Source organism: Branchiostoma lanceolatum, chromosome 7 (assembly GCF_035083965.1).
Source record: "Branchiostoma lanceolatum isolate klBraLanc5 chromosome 7, klBraLanc5.hap2, whole genome shotgun sequence".
Classification (NCBI taxonomy): domain Eukaryota; kingdom Metazoa; phylum Chordata; class Leptocardii; order Amphioxiformes; family Branchiostomatidae; genus Branchiostoma; species Branchiostoma lanceolatum.
Window position 1 is genome coordinate 13,355,986 of NC_089728.1, and position 23,614 is coordinate 13,379,599.

Below are 23,614 nucleotides of genomic sequence, written 5' to 3' on the forward strand. Positions count from 1 at the left end.
GGCTTTCTTGAATGGCACACAGAGTGTAGAAATTGTAAGGGATATGTGTGTTAAACTGCGTCTAGATAGATGGTGAGTGAGTGTATCACTCCAAATTGGTGTTGGTTCACAGATATCTCAGTTAAACCTTAACGGTTAAAGGTCAAATACTTGTCAGGGAAGCGATTGCAGGAGAGCACTGTAGCTGGAATAGAATAAATGTCAGGCTACCGTCACCAAGCCTGTTTTTCTTTACAAAGGAAGAACACATTCTGAAGTAGGAGGCACACATTTATTCCCTGAATCACTGAGGTGAAGTTACAGGTAGTTAGTTGATTATGGTGTCATTAAGCAGCTCCTGTTTTTTTTTTTTTAATTTGAACTACAGCTAAGAAATATTGGCAAAAAAAGAACCAATCTAATGTACTGAAAGATACTGCAAATCTCTGCTTTACTACAATTGTATCAGGAACTAAAACCAGCTGCACCACAAATAAACAACATTTAGAGAAATGTCATATAAGATTACAATTCTTTTGTAAATCCACTGAACACACAATTCTTACAGATATGTTGTAACTGCTTGTAACTGTATCTGTATCTACTTGTACATATGCATTGTAAAGCTCAATGACACATAATGTCACCATTATGTGTATCATATCCCCTAGCAGCGCAAACCACTCAAAAAAACTACTAAAAGTACATTTACTATGCAATGGAATTTCAGACTGTTATGCACAAAGCTGAAAAAAACAACATTTTTCTCACACCTTGCAACATGTACTATTGGCAAATTTGACAGATACAGTTGCTGGCATCAACCCATCACTATCCTGGTACTATATCAATTCACAACAAAGTGTGTAAGACTAAAAATAATATTAGAAACTGTTTCCTAACTTGTGCGTGGTGATACAATAAATACAAACAGTCTTTGCAGTGCAAACATGAAACTTTAAGTACAGCTCTTCTAGAATATGTATACAAAATATGCAACAATGTAACACAGTTGTGGCACTATCCACAGTGACCCACAAAACACTAAAATAAGGCTATGTCTAAAGCTACTTGGTCCAGACTTACTTCACAAAATATACAATCAATATAGTCAATCGAAAACTTTGCCAGAAACATACATAAAGTACATGTGTCTTGGTCTATACAACTCTAGTTGTATGAGATTACTTTGGCAGGTTCTCTCTTCAAGGGGATTGAAAATTATCACGGAATCCATTCTTGTTGTCAACAGTAGCTAGTACTAGTAGTTGGGAGAGTAGTGACTGTTGTTACCGGACTATATAGTAATAAGACTGAATTACAGGATAGTTGAAAAATACATCAGCGTCTACTACATATAGTAAGACAGTTACACAGAAGTGTATGTAAGTGACATTATGATGCCATGATTGTCACAAGGCCAGCTTTGATGTAGTATAAAGAGCCTGACACAGGTACTAAGAGTAAAGCTACTTTTTCCACCCCTAAGTCTTTCAAAATATCAATACTTTTAACACAGAATACTTTGTCATATATTATCATGACTCTATTGAATCTATTTCTGAAAATATACAATCTACCTGATATTACTGCAGCCCCTGAAAGTTTACAACAGTGCAAGTTTATTTCCATAACAACAAAATTTATGTCTCATTTTCTTACAGCACCAACACAAAAACAGCATAACTCTCAGCACAACATATTCATAATGCTTTTCTAATCTACAATAGAACAACAAATTTATAATCTCTCTTTCAAGTTGAATTTGTCTTAATTTCTCAAATTTTCAGAATATACCTGATTAATGTTGGCCAAGGACATGATGATGATGATAATGATGATGATGAGGTACTGCATGTCCAGAAAAAGTTGTGTTAACATCGACTCAAGTCTGTTTATGGACTTTCAGATATGAATAAAAAATACTTTCATATGGAATCTACACAAGTATCTAAAACATAATTCAATATAAGTTCCATCTGGCTACAGATATTGGGCCGTTCCAAACATTTTTCAGGGAGGGCAGAAGAGGAAAACATGCTTGAAGAGAACATCAGCATTTCAGTGCAAAACTTTAAGAAATATTGAAGGGAAGTTAGAAAAGCCTACTATCAAAAAACATGTAATGGTCTGTGTGGAAAAAAAAAAGACTCACTAGTACACCCCCTTCCCAGAAAAAAGTTGGAACAGCCCTTAGCAACTATCAGAGGTGTCAAAGGTCACACGGATCATTCTGTTGGAACATGGGAAACACGTTGACAAACAGAAAGGTGACGATGGCGCCGACACAGGAGCCCGCCTGCATGACTGCTCCACACCACAGCAGCGCCCTCTGGCCTTCCTCACGGAAAATGGACCCGATGGTCACCTTCACGTAGGAGAAAAGCCCCACCACAGAGATCCACGCAAATACCTACATGGAGAGGAAAACAGAGAAAGGACTTGTTACTTTATATATAAAGACTGTGTGTTTCCCAAAAAATGCACTGCTTAATTTCATTTAGCGCCACAAAGTAAATAGTATACTTCATAAATAGATGAGCCAACTTTTTGTGCATCATTTACATTAAATGGCGGAGTTTTTCATACCCTGCTAAAAGCAGCCTGAAGAAAATGGCACAATTTGAAGTGTTTCAAATTTTTGCTGGAACACTTTACATGGTAGTGTTGGGTACTACAGTTTCCTTGTTGGCTTATGCTCGCTTCCCACTAAACCAATTAGGATAGTACCCAAACAATACTGCTTTGAAACTGTAAAACATTCAGACCCTTGATGTTAACATTTACCACTGTTTTGTCTTATTAGTAGACCTAGGAAAACAACACCTCTCTCAGTAAGTGACCAAGCAAGTTAGCCGCTGCTAGAACTTACCACCAGGAAGACTCCGCCGCCTGTCCCCAGTAGTACAGGGGTGGGGCTCATGGCCGCCAGTGCCAGGATGTACGCTCCCACGGCCGTTCCCGCCAGCGACAACACCCCCACCAGCAGGAAGGACTGGGTGGGGAGGAAGAAGGAGATGAAACAGGCCAGCGGGTTGGCCATGTTGGCCAGGGTGACGGCCAGGTGGTAGGCGGTGTTTCCGTACGGGAGACAGGAGTAGGACTGGATGGAGGGGAGGACGCCGTTACTGAGGGCGTTGACCCAGGCCTGGACACACAGCAGGTAGATGTAGTCTCCTCTCGACAGCCCTTTCTTCTTTGTTATCAGAACGTCTACGTCTCTCTCGCTGGAGGTAGGAGTGTTAGAAGAGCTGTCCGTTTTAGTCGACCCCATCTCGATACAATCACCACAGGTACTGTAACCATTCTCGCCGTTAGGGACAGCTTTGTACGCTGAAGCCTTTGCGATGCTGATGTGCTCCTTCCTGGCCACCGGGAGGTAGTTAAGCATGACAAACGCAAGCCCGCAGACCAGCATCATGGTGAAGAGGAACCAGAAGAAGTCCTCCACAGGGAAGTTGGGGTCCTTGGTGACGTAAATGTTGTGATACTCAGTTATGTTCCTCACAGTTCCGTTGACGACCGTAGAGTTGACGTACGAAACGTTGTGACATTCCGGGTTCCCTCCTACTCCCTGCCCCAGTGCGACCAAGCTGGGAAGGAGGCCGCTCATCCCTTCCCCGATGAAGAACGAGGTGAGGTAGGGTGCGGAGAAGAGCGCCATGAAGGGTAAGAAGGTGACAGAAGAGGTGCAGTCCACAAAGGCCAGCAGGAATGTGAGGGTTAGCAAGGCCGTGCTGTGATTGGCACCTGCCAGGAAGCTGGTGTGCTTCCAGAAGAACGGCAGGAACATGCACGATATCGTTCCAACGGTGACGATGGCGTAGATGACAACCTTCGTGCTGACTCTCCTTGGAGCAAACACGCTACCCAGGGTGACGGCGATTGGTCCGATGTTGGCCAGCTGGATGATGACGGCCAGGTAGGAGGGAAGGCTCCACCCCTCGGGAGCTTGCTGGACGATGATTGGCAGCTCCACCCACAGGCCGTTGATGGCGATCCAGGACCCAACACCGAACAAACAGACGATCAGATACACAGGAATGCTGATTCTGGGTTTTTCCGTCATGGCGCTGTCTTCAGTTTTTTCTTCTTTGGGCATGTTTGCTGATGATGGCTTAGTGATTCAAACAAGGCGGGTACCTGCTGGGAAACAGACAGACATTCACTAGAGTTAAAATAACAGTTAAAACATTTGCATAAAATTGGTCAATTTGAAGCAATTTCTCTCTAAATAGTGAAGCTACATTTGTACAGAATCATACCGGTATTCCTTTTTACTCATATAGTTATCAACTGCTTGCACAAAGTCTGAACTGCTTAATTCATTTAAAGTACATGTATATCTTTCTGAGTCTGATTTCCTGCAATAGAATAGACCTACCAGTAAAGCAGTCGAACCCCAGACTGAGTAAGTGTGCCACAAATGTACATATGAACAAAGGCTGACCCTTACTTGACCGAAAATAACACATGTCTTGCCACCTGAAGACCTGATTTCACATGACATAGTTACACACCTGTCTGCTGACACTAGTTTGCCTAGGGGCAGAGATTTAAATAGACAAACATACCATGTCTGATAACACAAACAAACATGTCCAAATAAACCAACTAACAAACAGTGTCTTCTAAACCAAAGTTTTGAGAATCAGTTTGGATAATATGAAAAGGACCAGGCTTCTCCAGAATTCAACATATTTAAAACAAGAAGATTGAGGAGCCAAAACAGCATTGTTCTTTCACTTCAGATGCAAATTACATCTGACTGAAGAACTCAAGCATTCATACTAGTACTCCGACAGTGCATTGGGAACTCTGTATATTCTCGACATCTCTACAAAGGTTCCTTTCAATGCTGCTTTATGTGATTTTGTTCATGTCATGTTTACATTTAAGAAGTTATATGGTGGTCTGATTCTGAAATGCCCTATATATCATTAACTCAATTAACTTTTGATATCCCCTTGGGTCAAAAAGGCACTTATTTAGCCTTGTTCCACCTGAATTCAAGAAGCAATGCAGCCAATAAAATAAGGCAAAAACTTGCTGACCAAAGATATCAGTTTCAGCGTGTCTCAGCACCTGGACAGTCCGTGGCCCAAATGATATGCACTGATATCTTGTCTGTTAAACCCATTTAAAAAAACAATAGAACCCTACTCCCTTAGGGGTCTCACTCTGAGCACATGCCTTGCAATGTGCCTCCTGTGGGAATACTGAGGTCTAACCTGTTTCAATAGTAGAGCAGGTGTTTCTGAATTCTAAGGCTTCATATTCATAAAGTACTCTTCTTTTTCTTCCGTCATTACATGTTGGGAATCCTCATCTCCCGACTTCAACAACTATTTTTTCTGACATCTTTTATAACATACGATATGCATGTTTTACTACATGTACCAACTGGTGGGTACTTGTTATAATTAGGAAATCAGAAAAAAGAGAAATAGACACCACTTAGCACCTTCTACCATGATTTATCACTGGAAGGTCCTTCCTTTTTTGTCAAAGTTGCAAAAAAGGATAAACCCTTCCTGCACTAAAATATAATAAACCTAAAATGTACCTCACATCACAACAGAAGCCACTAGTTGCAAAACGTGACTGAATATACAAAAGACTCGAATACGTAGTCATGCTAGCGATGAAAAGATGGCTGTACAACTGGCCTGTAATGATGATCTGCACTAAAAACCCCGTCGAAAATATTTGCATATTCTAACAGGTTTGTTTTCTTAACTAAGTTGGTGGTCACGTTTATCACGTAACCACTCATGGCTCAGTATGACGTGCAAACCAACTGACCTTTCTGATAAGCATATTTTAATGTAAATTTCAAAGGGCAGTATCGACCGAAGGGCGGAACAAATGTGGGTCATATCCACCAACATAATAAACATTTGAACACACTTGAAGTACACACACATTTTGTGGTTTGTGTTTGAATGCAGTTGAATGTTGACAGAGATATGATGATGCTACTAGTAGCCGTGTGTGACTCCAGGAGGATGTATTTGCTTATATATTAGTAGCCCTTCCCATATACAATGCAAATATGTCCTAGAGTCACACAGGCTATAATGAAGCCAACCGCTGTTGTGGGACTGAATAATGTCTATTGTACATTTTGATCTATCTTTCTTTGAGTGACAGATCCGTTTCTCATTACTAGTAGTATGGATATGATCAAGGACATTATCTATAAAATTAGTATAATGTCCTGAGTATAATCGAGCCTTTAATATCTTGTTACATTCCATTGGCACAAAATGCAAGTGTTTTTTTGCTCAGCTTGTTCATTTGTGCTCATCCCAAAGTCTAGAGAATTCTGCATCCAGGAGTATTTTCCTGTAAGAAATGGTGATATACAACCAAGGGCATGATGTCTGTGATATAACTACCGGTAAAAGCATGTTATATAGAATACCCTTGCACAAGTAAAAGAAACTCAGTGGGAATTTAAGGTCACCTTGGATTACATTGGGTAATCATCATTTTATACAACCTAGCAATAAACGAATGCTGTTGCTTCTTAAACGGATCTTAAGAGAATGAAACAAAACTTAACGTCGTCTACTCGCACTGACTGGTTTTTCCTTAGTCATGATCACAAATTGGCCATGATTAACATTAACTATTGGTACGATCAAGGAGGTTATGGTTCGATCAAATGAAGACTTGAAATTATCATCACATATCCTTCTGGACCGTCCCTACGTTTTCAGTATTTCTTTTCCTCCTAGGGATGACGAAACAAAGCTAGAAGCAGGAAGGTCTTCTGACCAAAGACCATGTGGCATGTGCCATACCGCACCGCACCGGCCGGTTGGCCTCTACACACTGTATAATGTTTCACACAAAAACGTTACGTAAGCTCGCAACGTAGACCGTTCCTCACAACCAAGAGAGACAAATTTCTAAATTTTACCATTAAAAAACAACTGTACGTACCAGGAAACGCGACTGCCCTGTCTCAGGGATGTGAGGAGACGATAAAAGGGGCTAGAACCTTCCTTCTTCTCGGAAAGACAATCAGCGTGTGATTGTCACCTTGGGTAAGTAACCTTTGACATGTGACGTAACGGCTCATATTATTATCTAAATACTGGGGGGTTCGGTAGTAAAATAAAAATATGTAAACTATATCGAGAGGATGTGACTTTAAAAGAATATTACTTTTTATAATGATATAATTTTATTTTAATAATATTAATTCATAGGGTATAGTTTTGATGTATACGTAAATATTTTGTGATATCCCTATTCTAGGAGTGGTATAGTCATCTTCCCCACTCCTAGCCAAAATGGCGGCCAAAAAGCGAAAGTTGGCGGACGCCGTTAAAAATGGGTCGTTTTCTGGCGCTAACGGCCCTGCAAAACAACCCAAAAGGTCTGCAGAGGACTTCAGGGACTGGACTGTGAACGACGTCTGCAATTTTCTGACGGAAAACGGACAGAGTGATGATACAGTAGAGGTCTTCAAACGTAGGTGGCATAAAACTTTTTGACAGCGACAAATTATTTTTCACCTCACAATTATTTACGTCGTCAGAAGTAGTCAAATTATTCAACCACGGAAGAGCACACTTTTGTGTTGTATTGCTCTTTTCCTTTGCCTGTCGGTCTCAGAGTAGAGGCCGCAATTGGGAATGATTTGTAAGTCCATTTTAATTTTTTGCAAGGGGTCAGACTTTGACACTTACAGCGTCAGTAGACTAGACTGTCTAGTGAGTAGACAAGTTTGAAAACAAAGAATGTAATTTGAAAGCGCAGTATCGTCGAGATTTGGACACAACAGATAAAGTGTATATACTATTAGAGATTATCTGTTTAAAAAACGGCATTGTGATAGCAAAGCCAGGTACTAAGATATACTGATCAGTGTTCTCACCAGGATTTTTTCACAGCGTAGGGGTCAAGTACAGAAAGCCAACTTTGCGCGGCGCAAGTCACTCGCGGAGGGGTTGGGGTTTTGTTCGCGTTAAGAATTTTCGCGTTCGCGTGGAAAATTTTCGCGTGGAAAATTTGAAATGGAGAATTTATTTATAGGTTCAAAATATCAAAGTAATTTATCATCAAAATTTTTCTCCCTTGGGAATAGACTTGAGTCCCTTGGGAATAGCACACACCAAACCACACCACACCATGCCCACACGCATGCAGGGGAAAAGTTTGCCTGTAATTTTGATCATTTGCTCATTAAAATATGCTAATTAGTTGATCAGAAGGGAGTTGAAGGTTTACAAATCTAAGGTTTCACACCCAAAAAATTTCAAAGGATTTTTGAAATTTAAAAAAAAACAAAAACAAGTTGATTCCCAAGGGACTCAAGTCTATTCCCAAGGGAGAAAAATTTTGATGATAAAATTACTTTGATATTTTGAACCTATAAATAAATTCTCCATTTAAAATTTATCCACGCGAAAATTTTCCACGCGTACGCGAACATTCTTAACGCGAACAAAACCCGTTCCCTCGCGGAGTGCCAAAGACATGATAACGGTTGGGAGTCTGGCATCTTCCTGCACAAAATTTTGAAATTCATAACCAAATAAGACACTATTTTCTGCATTTTGAGGGATATATTTTGTGAAGTTAAGTTTTTCCTCTGTCACATCCTCATTCTAAAGCCAAATATGAACTTTTCATAAGATTTATGAAGGTTCTTCCCAGAAAGAAACACCCCTATGCTCATTGAAACACAGCATCGGGGTCCAGATCACAGTATCGGGGGTCCAGATCACAGCATCGGGGGCCCCTATGCTGAAAAGGCCTGGCGAGAACACTGCTGATATTATCTGAAGTTTGCATATGTATAGAAATATCTATCACTTTTTTTTACCAATGAGCCTTTAAGTTTTAACCTCCTTACTTTTATTAATTTTCTCCCTGGAACCAAAACCTTGTAGCCAAATTATACAAAGTTTGTGCCAAACGGCTAACTCAGCATGCGCAGGGGAGAGGTTAAACTTGAACTTTAAAGAAAATATCAACCGGACGGAATTGTGAACATTGTTTTGTTTTCTCTCTAACCATTTGTACAGGGGAAGAGATATGTGGTGCTGTATTATCTGACATCACAGAAGAAAGACTGGAGAAAATGGGTTTCAGGTGAGCCTTGTATTGAAACATTTCATTTTTTTGAATGGTTTATTCACGTGCACAGATTGAAACAATGACCCTGTTCACACTCATTTTTTTCAATCGCGATTGAAGTATAATCACGATTGAATCGATCCGATCGCAATTGTTTTTTTCAGTGTGAACGCTCCCGATCGCTATTGGATCGATCCGATTGCGATTGTTTTGTATCCACCTCCGGAGGTAGTTTGGGGAGGATCAATCCAATCCAATCCTATCAAATTTTGAGTGTGAATGCAACTATGATTCATTCCATTGCGATCGGCGGGGATTTCGGCTGGTTCCGGGGGTGGGAGGTCATACATCCGGGTACGTGGGGTCATAGTTCACATTGCGCGGGAAAACAAACCCAAGCCACACACGTCAGATTGCTCTCTTACAACAACAACAATTTTCATCGTCAGCAATGCCCAAGAAGAAGGATAAAACTCCGTCAGCAACTTCAGCTGGTGGCAGGTGGCGCGATGAGGAGACCAGGGTCCTCATCGCAATCTGGGGGAGAGAGGAGGTGCAGGCCAAACTGGGGAAATGTCTAGCCTCCACCAGGCCCTCTTACGGGCTTATGAATCGAAGAATTCGGCAGAAAAGGGAATAATTAGCCAGTAGAGTCAGTCCACAGTGAAGATCACATTTCGCCCGTTTAGTTAGTCTGGTAGAGACTAGGAAATGTCACCGAAAGAGGGACATTTACCAGATGATCGCCGATGGTACGGCAGAGCACGGGTTTGCTTCAATCGCGATCCGATCACGACGTACTTAAATCCACTTGGCAAAAAGCAGTGTGAACGCAAAAGTTTCTTTGCGTTCAATCGCAATCAGATCGAACAATCGCGATTATACTTCAATCGCGATTGAAAAAAATGAGTGTGAACGGGGTCAATGTTGCAGCCAATGATACCTTTTTGTACAACTGGCTGAATTATGCAGTCTTAGAATACACAAGAATAGCACAAACAGGGAAAACTGGGATAATCATACAAAACGTCATTATTGCAAATCAAGAACAGCACACTTATCCAAACTGAGTATCAAGAATAACAGTAAATATGTGTTCGCACGACAGATTTTAATTGCCCTCCTCAACAGCTCGAATTACTAGTGGCTTCAATCAGCTTTTTTCTGGGCAAGTGACTGCATATGTAAAAAATGTCCATATAGTTTCCTTGTCTTCTTCATTCTCCAAATATGTTAACTTCCTTTGTTGTTTCAGAACAATGGGGAAAAGACTACTGCTGATGAAGCTACTGGAGCGGTTCAAACTTGTCCCAGTCACCCTGGAGAACTGCAAGGTACACCTGGAATCTGAGACACTGATATTTTGATAAAACAGAGACATAATCACAAAGTAAAGAAGAAAAAGAAAAGAAGACAAAGATTCTGATTATTACTAGTAGTGTGATTATATTCTGATGAATATAATAATTTTACATGCATGGCAACAATTTGACTACTGGCGCTTCATTTGACTACTCAATTTGGCTAGTACATTGGTAACGTTATATGACATTAAGGAAAAGATTAAACTATTTTTCAATACAAAGATATGTCCCGCCGAATCCAGTGTTGACAAATCCAAGGGATTGTTTGATTTTCTGTGAATTCAGTTTCTATGTTGGCAATAGGTTAATCTTTTCCATGCTATCAATATGATTAATTTTATGTATACTGAAAATTCTCCCTTTTCCAGATATTTAATGATCCCATCCATGGCCATATAGAAATGCACCCTCTCTGTATCAAGATTATCGACACACCCCAGTTCCAGAGGCTGAGGCACATCAAACAGCTGGGAGCCTGCTACTGGGTCTTTCCTGGTGCCTCTCATAACAGATTTGAGCATTGCCTGGGGTAAGAAGTGTATTCCAATGTGGATGTGGAGTACTAGTAATATGTGATATTAGATTACAGTGACTTTTAACTTCAGTGTTGGCTTATGCAGTTGGTAACATCATTATTCAGATAAGCAACAATATGATATTCAGTGCTGATGATAGTACACACAGATGTTGTGCCAATATTGGCAATTGTGAAGGGTACTAGATGTTTGAACAAAAGCTAAGAAATTGGATATTTAGCACACATGTACTTACTAGGGACACACCGTCCCTGATGTGATGTTCCCGGTCATCGTGGACTACAACGGACGAACAACAACAACTTGCTAGTGATATATTGTTCATCTTGTACTACATGTAGTATAGCGATGTGTATACAGAACATGGCACACTTTTGTGGGCTTCCAGTCCATTCCACTGACAAAACTGCATTTGTATCCCCTTCAAAGTGTATCTTTCACAGAAACCTCTTAACTTTCCTCACTAAAGACAGCTCACGTACGGTTTTAGAAGGAGAAAATACAATTTTTTCACATTGAGTCTCTACAACACACACATATGGCAGGGAAACATTCAAACTGACAGGGAAATGTCCTGACTTGGAAAGTGCATGACAGGGAAATGTCTTGAAATTTTTGAAGATACCATTGTCTGTGTCCCTCCCTACAGTGTATATCACTTGGCTGGATGTCTAGTGAAGACCTTGAGAAAACGCCAGCCTGAACTGGGCATCAGTGATGTGGATGTTCTGTGTGTGGAGATAGCAGGGCTCTGCCATGACTTGGGTAAAGGATCAAATCTTCATCTAGTTTCTTCTACTACTTCTTTGTGTAGAAAACATGTACTAATCAACACAGCAATTTTGTCTATTGCGTTATGTACATTTTTGTATTTTGAAATACAATTTAGTGCTGAATTCATCCCATTTACAGATAAAGAGGCTTTACCTTAAACCAGTTTCTGATTCTGAATTGCATATGCTTATAATGTAGTATTTCATGTGATCCAGATTTTCTCAGAGTAGTCCTGTTTGCTTCCCTTGTGTAACAAAAACTAAAGCAGTTATCTTGTTTTGTGTTTTAACAGGGCATGGACCATTTTCCCATTTCTTTGATGGGCAGTTCATCCCTTTGGCCAGACCTGGCTTCAAATGGAAGGTAGTCATTTTGTACTTTGTTCAAATCCTGTGTGTGTTAACTTAATCAAAGCTACTACGTGGCATGTTATACAGTGCCGATATCATTGTTACAATGTTGGTAAACTATTACAAGATTAGATTTTCAGTATTTCTTGACTGTAGTTTACTGCTAAATGTTATGACAGATCTGCTGTTTTGTCCTTGATTCATGTCATAATGAGGAGTGTTTATACATGTCATGACGTGTATAATTTCTTTAAAACATTGATTCTGTTCCTTACAAAGACTGTCATGCCCTTTCCAGCATGAGCATGCATCTGTGCAGATGTTTGATCACCTGATTGAGCAGAATGACCTGAAGAACGTGTTTCTGGAGTACAACGTTGGGGAGAGGGACCTCATATTCATCAAGGAGCAGATCGCAGGACCTTTGGAAGTGTCCAGAGACCAGGTCAATCTCCTTTCAGACATTATAGGCATCTTATTTATTTATTTCTGTTTAGCTGGGAGAGACATACAACCAGGTCTGTCCGACTAGCTAATGGCTTTTACAAAGGGCTAGCCAGGCAGTAAAGACAACAACAATTATAAGCTTAGTCTGAACCAAAGGCCAAGATGTCCCTTTGTGTGTGTGTGTGTGTGTGTGTGTGTGTGTGTGTGTGTGTGCAAGTCATCTCATGTGCATGTACAGTAGTTGGATAGGGCTTGATTCCATGCTTAGTCAGTATTAGTTTGACTACTTATGAGGACTGTTGATATTTTAGTGATCTCTCATAGTCTATATAAGCTAGTACTGTTGTCTTCTAGGTTTTTGTTCATGGTTAGAAATGAGCTAAGGCATCCTCATTCTTTTCTGATGGTGTTTTATTCTTTCCTTTCAGGCTTGGCCATACAAAGGCAGAGATCAAGAGAAGAGTTTTCTATATGAGGTCAGTGTTCTCACCAGGATTTTTTCACAGCGTAGGGGCATCTTTGCGCGGCAAAGCCACATGGCGAGCGCTACAGGTGTTAGGACGAGGGCTGCAGGCAGGGATATTTTAGGGGGGTCCAGGGCATCCTCCCCCTGGAAATTTTGACCTTTAAAACTATCAAAGACACTATTTCTTGCATTTTGAGGGCTAAAGTTTGTGAAATAAAGCCAAAGTTTTTTACTTTTGCATCAAAACAACAGAAAATCCGCCTTACACTGGTTGAAACACAGCATAGGGGTCAAAATGACAGAGTAGGGGAACCAAATCACAGCGTAGGGGCCCCCTACGCTCAAATGCCCTGGCGAGAACCCTGGAGGTAAACATATCTTTACCAGAAAATCTGTCTCCAAAAGTATGTAGCAGTCAAAAGTTCAGGTTTTCATTTTGAAATAAGGGTTTGATAAAAGTCATATTTGGACATAATGTCTAACCAAGAGTAGTTTTCAAAGTACAAGTCAAGAGTTCCTTTTTTTCTGTTGGCAGGTGACAAAGTATTCCAAGTGCCACCTGTCACTTTGATGACAGGATAGTCATAAAGAAGGGAAGGTTGAAGTTTTCAGGGGTGAGCTTATGAGTTTTAAAAAAGGATCTTCTTTGTTTAAAGGTTGTAGCCAACAAGAGGAATGGGATTGATGTAGACAAGTGGGACTACTTTGCACGTGACTGCCACCACCTGGGCATCTCCAACAAGTTTGACCACATGCGCTTCATGAAGTTTGCCAGGGTCATCAATGTGGACGGACGCAGGCAGATCTGTACCAGGGACAAGGTTGGTCAGAAAATAGATTGTTGAATTTATGTTTCCTCATAGATTAAGTGCGAGGTTGTGATGAATTTCTTGGTAGGGTAAAACGTATTCCAAAACAAGCGAGTCTCGATAAATTTAAACAAAATTACCTAAATATGGAGATTGACAAGATAGTGCTGAGATTGTAAGAAGTTGATTCAGCAACAGCACTACTTCAGGAGAACTCTGTGTTCACTGTGAAACTGTTGTTTTCACTGCAAGACATGAAACACTCAGTCTGACAGTATGCCCAGATATGGCACCGTCATACAGTCAGTTTCAAATGCTGCAAAATTCAAATTTTATTTGCATAATTAATGAACCACAATTAAACAAAACATACAAAAAGCTCTAAATATTTCACAGAGGTATGAGATCTTTATACTCTGTTATTCTTGGTGCCTGATCAAAAATCCATGCATGTTCATGTGTGTTACAGGAATGCAGTAACTTGTATGACATGTTCCACACTCGGAGCAGTCTCCACCGCAGAGCCTATCAGCACAAAGCTAACAAGTGTGTGGAGATTATGTAAGTACTGGAAATTAGTCTTTTGAATTAATCAAACCACTATACCCGTGGTGCCACAGTGTTTCAAGGAAAGCCCATGGTTGCATTAAGTTTGAGGATTGGTGGACAGGAAGTTGTCCAATATTTGTGAAATGTCTGTACATTTTCTCATTTTGATAGCTAGGGAGTAAATGTGATAATTTATCATTATTGATTAATTTATTGATTGATCTTGGATACAATTGGGTGGTTCCTTCAGTCAAGCTAGACTGGTTTCCAAGGGAGCCTAAAGCACAAGTTTGTGCAATCAGTATAAAGAAGTTAACTAAATAACATCTACAAAGTACTTAAAGTAGTAGATAAGATTTAAGTGTTGCAACTGTTGGTGCTAGCAGCTACAAAATCATGTTGATGGTACTTTTTCCTCTGATGTCCTTTTGATTAAAGAGCCTAAAAGATATGCACTCTAATTTTTTGTTTCCAGGATTGTAGAGGCTCTACTGAAAGCAGACAAGTACATCAGAATACCTGGCAAGGATGGGTAGGTCAAATTCTATTTGTCTTTCATAATCTTAGTTGATGTAGAGTCAATGCCACATTACCGTGTGGCTGTTTGTTTCTTTAATTTTGTTCTAATATTTTCAAAACCTTTGTAACAATCTGAGATAAATAACTGTTTAGAACAATTTCTAACATTTTTGACAGTCTAAACGTTCCTACAGTGTTCCAACATTCTAACATTGATAACATTATTTATATTAGTTTCTAACATGTTGGAACATAAATTCACCATTTGTTTTGACATGTTGCAAAATGTTCTAACTGAGCAAGTCATGATAGTTTGAGCATGTTTAAAACTTTAGTTGCTTGTTCTCTACTTTACCAGTGCTCAAGTTAAGCTGTCTGAGACTCCAGAGGACATGCACGCCTACACCAAGCTGACAGACCACATCTTCCAGCAAGTCCTGTACTCTCAGGAGCCAGAGCTGGAGGAGGCCAGGACCATCCTCAGGGGTGTGGAAAGTCGCAGGCTGTACCGATGTGTGGGGCAGACACGCCCGCAGCAAGGGTGCCTCATATCACAGGTGAGGAAGTGTAGAGGATCTTACTTTCTTCATGTAGTTACAGTATTACATTGGAACATGGCATGAACATGTGTTTACACCTTTTCTTAACAATGCTACTTGCTTCAGATATGATTTGTGTACCTAACTAGATGTACCTAACTTTGTATGTAACAAGTTGGAGGAAGACAGGAGAGTGAGACTTGTATGGGTTGAGGATGGGAGGGTGCACTAGGACTAGTAGATCATGTAGCTGAGGACATGAAGCTACTAATAAGCTGCTACAATGATAATGATAATGTGATGCTATAGATTAACCCTGCTGTAAAATTTATTGCTTGAACTTGTCTCTAATCCTATTTTAATCGTGACTTGTACCCTGTACCCTACAGGATGAAGCCCCCTCCTGGTCAGAGGAGATAGTGACATCCCTGACAGAGGAAGAGTTGGGAGCTCCTCAGCTCAGTCCTGGAGACATCGCTGTCAGTGTGAGTAGTCAGGAACATTCCCACTCTAACTGAGCTTATTTTTACCATCAGCACCAGAATTGTTGTAAACATGAGAAAAGTCTGTGTCTATAAATCCTTGTTCTTTTTTTATCGGATAGGGACATACACAAAAAGTCATATTCATGCTTTGAAGAAATTTGTCAGATTTAATGTTCATCATATCTAAAAGCTGTAGTGTATCTAAGGGCATTTTTGTAGCTTGCTTGAATTTCTATCTGTAGTTTGGACAGTCAAGTGAAACTAGTGTTCTTTGCCCCCCTCCCCCTTCAGGTTGTGGACATGGACTATGGCATGGGTGATAAGAACCCCATCGACCATGTCAGGTTCTACGACAAGAGTAAGATGGACAACGCCTGCAGGGTCAGGAAAGAAGAGGTGAGAAAAACTTTTATTTTAAGCCTTGATCTTTTAAGGGCGTACTCAAAGTACAAGTTACATGATGGTGTAGATCCTGAAAATGTTTCGGTTATGAGAATTTTGATTTGTTTTATTGATTTTAATTCTCCACTCTCAGGTCTCCCAGATGCTGCCTGAAACCTTTGCAGAGCAGCATATACGAGTGTATTGCAAGAAGAGAGACCAACTAAGTATCGACATTGCAGAAAGGTACTGTGCTTTGTTCTTCTCTTCAGTATTATTCTCAGAAAGCTATCCTTTCACAATTTATAATGTGTTTATTTTAAGTACGTGTATGATAGTAAAGCAATGTTTTTATATTTAGTACAATGTATTTAACCATAATGCTTGCAAAATAACTGATTGGCTAATGGGCTTTATTATTTAGAGAATTGTCCAGGTTTGCTGAACTTGTTCCTTTTGTTGCAGGTGCTTCATACAGTGGTGTGGTGACCGACAGGATAGACTGAAGAAACCCAAGGTAAGGGGCAAACCAGGAAGAACGTTTGGCAGCTGTATTTATATTTTCTGGACATGTACAAATTTCTTCCTATCACCCTCAAGTTCGGTATAGATACATGTAGTGTCCCACTAGCCTCCTTAACATGGCTCTATGAGTCAAGGTTTTTGGGGGCTTGAAATGAGCTTTTCATCTGATGGCTCATCAGTTCTAATTGCACATTGTACTTTGTTTCTTCCATTTGTAGGCGGCCCACAAGAAACTGAGTATTAATAAGCCATCAGAAAAAAATGTCCATTATAAGCCCTCCATAGGAGTAAATTTTAGAGCCTGCTGAGGAGGCCTCGTGTACTAGAAACTTTGGATTATTCTTGGCAACTTTCTTTGTCGCCAAATTAAGATGACTTTTATGTTTCCTCCTTAACACTGTCATATGGAGGGTAAGATAGGAAAGCATGTCATGTACCTTTAAACCTTTTCTATTTTTACTTGGCTTCAGCCTATGGCCATGCTAGCAACATTCTTACACTTGCCATCTTCAAGATACTTTAGGGCTACACAGAACACGGAAGTTTTAGCTTGTGAATTTTTTTCTTACAGGGTGGAAAATCATCAGCACCAGAGCTGACTCCACTGAAGAAGGATGAGATTGAGAAGGAAGATGAGGCCAGCACCTCAGCTCAGCCACCCAACCGACATGTGAGAAGCAGACTGTCCCTGTAGTCACCAGCCCAGCAAAAACGAAGCTGCTACTATTTGCACCGAGTGTTTTTCTAAGGAAAATCTTAAGTTAATACTCGTTACCTGCATATTATGTTTTATGCATTCCAGATTATGAGTCTTTTGTTGATTTTTAGTTCATAATTTTTGTATGTTTGGTACATGGTGATGCAAGATCATTCCTTCCATTTCTCGGTGCCCTGTTTGCTTTGAGCACTATGTATGATCTGTGGTGGTACTGACAGTACCATGCAATTCCCTAAGTGCTTTAAAGCCTGACTTTTCAGGTATGTTTCCACAATGACACTATCATATGAACCATCAAAGTTACAAAATATTCATCGCTATAGCTAGATGTGGACATTGTAGTGCAAACAAATAGTATTTTCCTGTACACCTAATGTATAATATGACAGCTTCCTGATATTTATGGATACAAGTAGTCCATCTACTGCTTGATAATCTGTGCTAAATTGCTTATTTATTCAAGTACAAAATAAAATGTACTCCAACTTGATTTTTGAGTATCAAATGAACTGAGAACAAGATGTCTGGAATAGAATAAATAACATTTTAGTCCTGGTTTGCCATGTACTTATTATTATATAAAGTCAGAAAATAAGCAGGCAGAATGACATATGAAGTTTAGTTGTCTTTATTTTTATTTCTGACGATTAGAGAAAAAGCACTGGGCTTGTGTTCTGTGAACATCCATTTAAATCAATTAATTGTTGTCCATGATGTTGTCACTTCTTTTAGCTGCTTTTTAAGCCTCTCTGCCTCTGGTGTCCCACATGTCCTGAAAACAACAGTGAAAAATTAACACTCCATGTCAGACACAGTTTTGTTTTAGTTGATACCTCAGATAGCCTTGACATGTCGGAAAGCACAAATCAAAGCACCTTTGAAGACAAGTATGTTTAGATCATGGCTGTGTCCTGTATGCTCAGTGTGACCAATCAGTCATATATTATCAGACTGGGGCGGTAAGTGCCTCATCATTACAAACAGGACGTTCAACAAATTAACAATACTGGCTTCTTGAATTGAGTTCTAAGTCATTCAGATGCAAAGTACTATGCAGCTTCCTTACCCTACACATGAAATACCATGGTCAAGAATTTGAATGAAATACTTAGGTAGATACTCTACCATTTACAAAGTATGGTGTAGCACTTAACAGAAGAAAAAAAGCAGACTATCCTGGTCAAATTAAAAGTGAACTGGTAATAGCGCTTAGAACATTTCACACACTTTTTCAGTACAGTCCATATGTTTGCCAGTGCTACTCACATTAAGAAATACACTTGAACCTGGGGCACCTCCTGGAAAAGATGAAGGGAAAGTCAGCTGATGATAGGACACAACAAGAAACTGCTTTCTTGAAATGAATCATTCCACTCAGATGACAGTCGTGAGAACAATGTTTCTTCACCGTTCCTTTGGAACTCTAAGCGAGCTGGGTTATGGGTTACATCATCGCGGAGTCCGCTAACAGAAAAAACGTTTGTTCTGGAAATTAACAACACTTACCAGTAGAATACAGACACTGGTGGCCTTCCTCACAGATGACATTCCAAGTATCAGGCCTGTACACAAAAGAATAAGATTTGATTAATATTTCTTAAAATGTCAAATTCTAGCGGACCTTAAAATGACCTTTAACTTCCACTCAGAAGACAGTCGTGAGAGAACAAATTTTCTTCACCGTTCTTGTAGAACTCTAAGCGAGCTGGGGTTATGTATGGCATCATTGTGGAAACAAGTATACAGGCAATATCTTAAAAACTTGGGTTCAGAAACTAACAATTCTTACCTGTCTATGGACTGTTGGTCTTCCTCACATGTGACTCCATCAAGTCTGTATATAAAAACAACATTCAATTAATATTTAGTCACAATATCAAGTGACTGTATAAATAAAATAGACCTTTGTACTTCCACTCAGAAGACAGTCGTGAGAGAACAAATTTTCTTCACCGTTCTTGTAGAACTCTAAGCGAGCTGGGGTTATGTATGGCATCATTGTGGAAGTACAAAATTAACACTAAATAACAAGCATGGAACAAAAAGTTAACCAAAAGGTAAGGTTCAAAAGCCTACTATTCCAAGCTAAATACATACAAAGTCAAGTTTCATAAAAGTTTACGTTTAAAGGTATGCTTTTGGTATCTGATACACCAAGACTTTGACAGGACAAATGTCTTCAATACTTTCATCATATAAAATAAAAATGGAATTCTTGATGCTAAATTTTTCCTTCAGATGCAATTAAGACAATAAAAGCACCACCTACCAAACACAAGATGATGACACAAACACAGCATCGGATTAGAAACCATCACTGCAACAGGAAAGAAAAAACAGTCTTAACATGTGTTTGGATGTTTTCATTCTCATGATGCCAGTGCTACATCCAATGAGCTCAGAATGATAAAAAGGTAATCAGAGGATGTGTCATACGAACGAGACTAAATCCTCATCATTGCTCAAACTTGGCAAGAAACACAGCATTACAGAAACAGTTACCAATTCATCCTGAAAATACTACTGCAAAATCACAATTTTTAAGGCTATATTAATGCAGTTAATCTGATGCTAGAAAGCATCACATTTTTTATCAGTTTGAACAGACTAAGCAGTACTGCATAAAGAAGCAACTTACCATTTCAATCATCCTGATAAGACCACACATGGAGGCTTTAGGGTCACTAAGGGAAAAAAAGGGCGGTTTGAATATTGAGATAATTTTGAATCATAATGCAAGTACAGTCAAACCTGCCCAAGGCGACCACCCGGCGGACCGAGCAAAAACGGTCGCGATGGACAGGTGGTCGCCATGAAGAGGATTCCACTCACATGTTTCCAGGTCGAGGTTTTCAAATACAGTACGTAAATGGGTGGATTATTATGTAAATTTAAACAGCATGACCCCCACCAGGTTCAATTCTCATTGACAGAAAGATCCTACAAAAATTACATTTTCCGTTATCGTTGTAATAATTGTACACCGCCACATCGTGTACACATTTTCGTAATAACTTTGACTACAAAACAATGGTTGCCTCGGTGATCGCAGCACCATCCCGCATTCACACGTTACATTAAATAGTACACACACATGCACATCATCGAAGTTTGAAGGCCTAAGACAAATCCCTAGAAAACACCTGCTGGCCCCAGCCTTTTTTGGGGCGCCGACCGCTGGATAAAAGGGTCAGAAAGTTTTCGATCTGACAACTCGTCGCGCCGCGCCGCCAAGCTCTGTGCGACCGCATCAAAAGGTAAGTCAGTGCAGCAGAACGCAGAGCGTCCAATAAAGGTTTGTGAGAGTCATGGAAATAAAAAGAAAAAAAAAAAGAATATTAATTTTCATCAATAACTAGAGTATTCGTAAATGTTTATACACAAAAGCATCGTGTTTTAGAAAGGTCAGCGCTAAATCCGGGTCATGCCAAATCCAAAATGGCGTCGGGACCGAGGAACAACATTTCTCGCCCGATGTTTTGCCCGCCGCGAAGTCATTTTTCGGCGGAATTTAGTAAGACACAGACACATTTTTTGTTGAAAATACAAGATATAGATAGTGATTTCTGTGAAATCTGACTTTTTGACGCCATGCACTACGTATTCGTTTTGAAAATTGAGTGTAAACTGAACTGAGTTTGCGGTAAACTATAAGATTACGATAGGCACAACAACATCACAAACATTTGTCTTTACAGTGTTTATAGGGGGAACGTTTTATTAAAACACTTCATGGAGGAATCGATGCTATAACATTACTATTCCATATATTTTTGTCCTTATTTTGTCCTTCAAAGTCTTGAAAACATTTCCGTGAAATCCGACAGCAAAATGATCCGATGTCACCACAAGCTTGAAAATTAGGCGGCCGCCATGGGCAGTGATTGTGCTCTGTGCGGTCCCAATTCGTGGCGGTCGCGTTGGACGGGTGGTCGCCTTAGGCAGGCAGCTTAATGCTTGTGCCTACGGGGAAAATTTTCGGGACCGAGAAAAAGCGGTCGCCATGGCCAGGTGGTCGCGTTGAAAAGGTGGTCGCCTAGGCAGGTTTGACTGTATATTTCACTTGGCTGAGCTCAGAAATTAAAACATAGCTTTTTATCAATCACTGACAATCATCAAGTTTTTTCATCATTGCTCAAACCACTGAAACTGCACGAACAAAAGTAATGTTGTACTGTCAAATACAGATAACAATAATTCAACTGTGTTTCTATTAGTACTCACCAGCATGATGTTGGGTGGTAAATTTGTGTGCAGAACTGGACTCCTAGTCCTACATACTGTCTGAACTCGTGCAGACCTGCACATGTTCTGGGTAAACAAGAGCATTGGCACATTTAAAAGTTTGCCAGTTTTGAAATCTATCTTGACTGTGGCATATCTGTAATTGTGTACCTCAGACAGTAGGTGTCAGCAATAGAATTCTGACATATGCTTGTCTATGGGAGTTCATCACAGGCAACAAACAATATTATTTGGGTCAAATTTATCTAGCCATAACTTACAACTTTTCTTAGCCATCTCTTGCAACTTTCTATTCTTTTGCTAGTTTTACACATACAAGCTCCTTGCTACATCATCTTCCAGTGGTGTTTTCTAATGGAGAAATCTACTGACCTTAAAAATATGTCTGCACAGCCCAGGGAGTTTCAGCACAGCAGCAGTGACTGGATGCCTCATTTGCCATCTGTGATTGTGTTGCAATGATACAGACGTGTTAAAAGATTTGATCATATCTTCAAGTGGATTAATTTCATACTACGCAGCCAGGCCTATCAAGAAGAACTTAATTCTCTTGGATCAGCTTCGCCTTTTGTCTGTCACTGATAAGTCAGTACAGGTCTGTGTGTTGTCATCATTCCAAGAGTCAAGACCACATGCACTTTGTACTACTAGCCTGAATCACATTTCTACCAGTCTTCCCATTTGGTCAGGCCCCCAAGACTAGAGGGGAGGGGGTCTGTCATAGTTATCAAAAATGGTACTTTTCTGACTAACCAGACAAGTTTCATAAATTATGTAGCTTACAAACGCTATTTGACTTACTAGTAACATGAGAGCTGCAAGTTTTGCTTACATTTTCAAACTACGTAAAAACTGCAAGAGGGAAGACCGGGATAATTTTCTACATCAGGCCTGATGCTTTTTTTTGCCCAAAGAAGGTTTTTATTTATTTATGCTTCAATCCAGTAATAATCGAGTTACGGTACATGGTATAAAAATTGTTGGGTCCAACTGACCTGTTGAGAAAAGTTGTAGAGACATGCCAGCACATGCCCCTTCCTCACCGGCTCCACACACCACGTGGTTGTTGCAGAAAGGCCGTGAAGTCGTCAAGCTCCGCAACATCTCGGGACTTGCACCTCATCTGCCTGCTCCGTGACTAGGAAGGCGTGTCTGTAGAAAACAAAGGGATGGAGGACCATTACTTTTGAGGGAAAAAGGTTGGGGGAGGGGGGTTGATAACTTATAAATTCATGCGCTCTCTTCAATTTTATAGCAGGGCACAAGATCTATTCAGTACAACCTCAAAAATTGGGCACCGTGGAACCAAAATCATTTCATGAAGATCCGTTGAGGAAGAAAGCTTGCTGGGTCGAAGTTAATTCAAGAAGTAATACTAATAAGAAAATTATCTGTGCGCAAGCATGGTCGAACTTCAGACCATGTGGCCCAATGAATATTTTGGGCCATTTGCACGAAGAAAAGAGGAGCTTACCTTGAAATCATCTACGCAACATCCCATAAATACATTCTAGTACGTTATTTCTTCATACTAGGTGGGATAGAAGTCTGCTAGCGACAGGATGGCAGTGGATTTACACGACATCCCAGCACGAGGAAAGTAGGTCTCTGCCTCCACGTCCTCTCGGTGCTCCAGCGAAATGCATGATGGGTCAGTTTGGTCACAGAAGTCAACTTTGACCCTCCAAATGGCACATACCACTGTCGCCACACTTTGGGGGTGGTCCGCTTATTGGACACATAAAATACTTCTTTAAAAGTTCATACCACCAATGAGGTTGCAAGAAAGATTTGTACTACATGTAACGTTAGTCTCTTCCAGACTGAACTTC

The 23,614-nt window shown here is 40.1% G+C and overlaps 2 protein-coding genes, 1 long non-coding RNA gene and 1 other non-coding gene across 7 annotated transcripts; 1 reads left to right on the top strand and 3 right to left on the bottom strand.

The window, feature by feature from the left end:
* Positions 1–257: 257 nt before the first annotated feature.
* Positions 258–7,044, bottom strand: LOC136439435 (solute carrier family 52, riboflavin transporter, member 3-B-like). Of its 2 annotated transcripts, none has more exons than XM_066434885.1 (3): positions 6,931–7,044; positions 2,852–4,122; positions 258–2,392 (listed from the first exon to the last, which is right to left on the bottom strand). In XM_066434885.1, exons 2-3 carry the CDS (start codon positions 4,079–4,081, stop codon positions 2,192–2,194), a joined length of 1,431 nt encoding a protein of 476 aa, XP_066290982.1. In that variant the 5' UTR covers positions 4,082–4,122; positions 6,931–7,044; the 3' UTR covers positions 258–2,191. The 2 variants fall into 2 exon arrangements, with proteins under 2 accessions (XP_066290982.1, XP_066290981.1); XM_066434884.1 differs by having other exon boundaries at positions 2,852–4,125.
* Positions 6,927–18,243, top strand: LOC136439431 (deoxynucleoside triphosphate triphosphohydrolase SAMHD1-like). Its single transcript, XM_066434878.1, has 18 exons — positions 6,927–7,034; positions 7,249–7,464; positions 9,024–9,090; positions 10,331–10,409; positions 10,808–10,968; positions 11,625–11,740; positions 12,042–12,112; positions 12,398–12,544; positions 12,975–13,022; positions 13,669–13,833; positions 14,291–14,382; positions 14,846–14,902; positions 15,248–15,446; positions 15,818–15,913; positions 16,205–16,309; positions 16,449–16,540; positions 16,760–16,811; positions 17,391–18,243. Exons 2-18 carry the CDS (start codon positions 7,284–7,286, stop codon positions 17,511–17,513), a joined length of 1,851 nt encoding a protein of 616 aa, XP_066290975.1. The 5' UTR covers positions 6,927–7,034; positions 7,249–7,283; the 3' UTR covers positions 17,514–18,243.
* On the bottom strand, positions 18,150–23,443 carry LOC136439449 (uncharacterized). Of its 3 annotated transcripts, XR_010756523.1 has the most exons (10): positions 23,257–23,443; positions 22,778–22,934; positions 22,155–22,224; positions 21,762–21,848; positions 20,176–20,221; positions 19,807–19,854; positions 19,327–19,371; positions 19,044–19,099; positions 18,804–18,835; positions 18,150–18,309 (listed from the first exon to the last, which is right to left on the bottom strand). It is a non-coding gene; the product is annotated as an uncharacterized lncRNA (long non-coding RNA). The 3 variants fall into 3 exon arrangements; XR_010756524.1 differs by having other exon boundaries at positions 18,150–18,835; positions 21,762–21,837; XR_010756522.1 differs by having other exon boundaries at positions 18,150–18,835.
* LOC136439466 (small nucleolar RNA SNORD31) lies at positions 18,451–18,519 on the bottom strand. The gene has a single exon (XR_010756532.1). It is a non-coding gene; the product is annotated as a small nucleolar RNA SNORD31 (small nucleolar RNA).
* Positions 23,444–23,614: the final 171 nt, after the last annotated feature.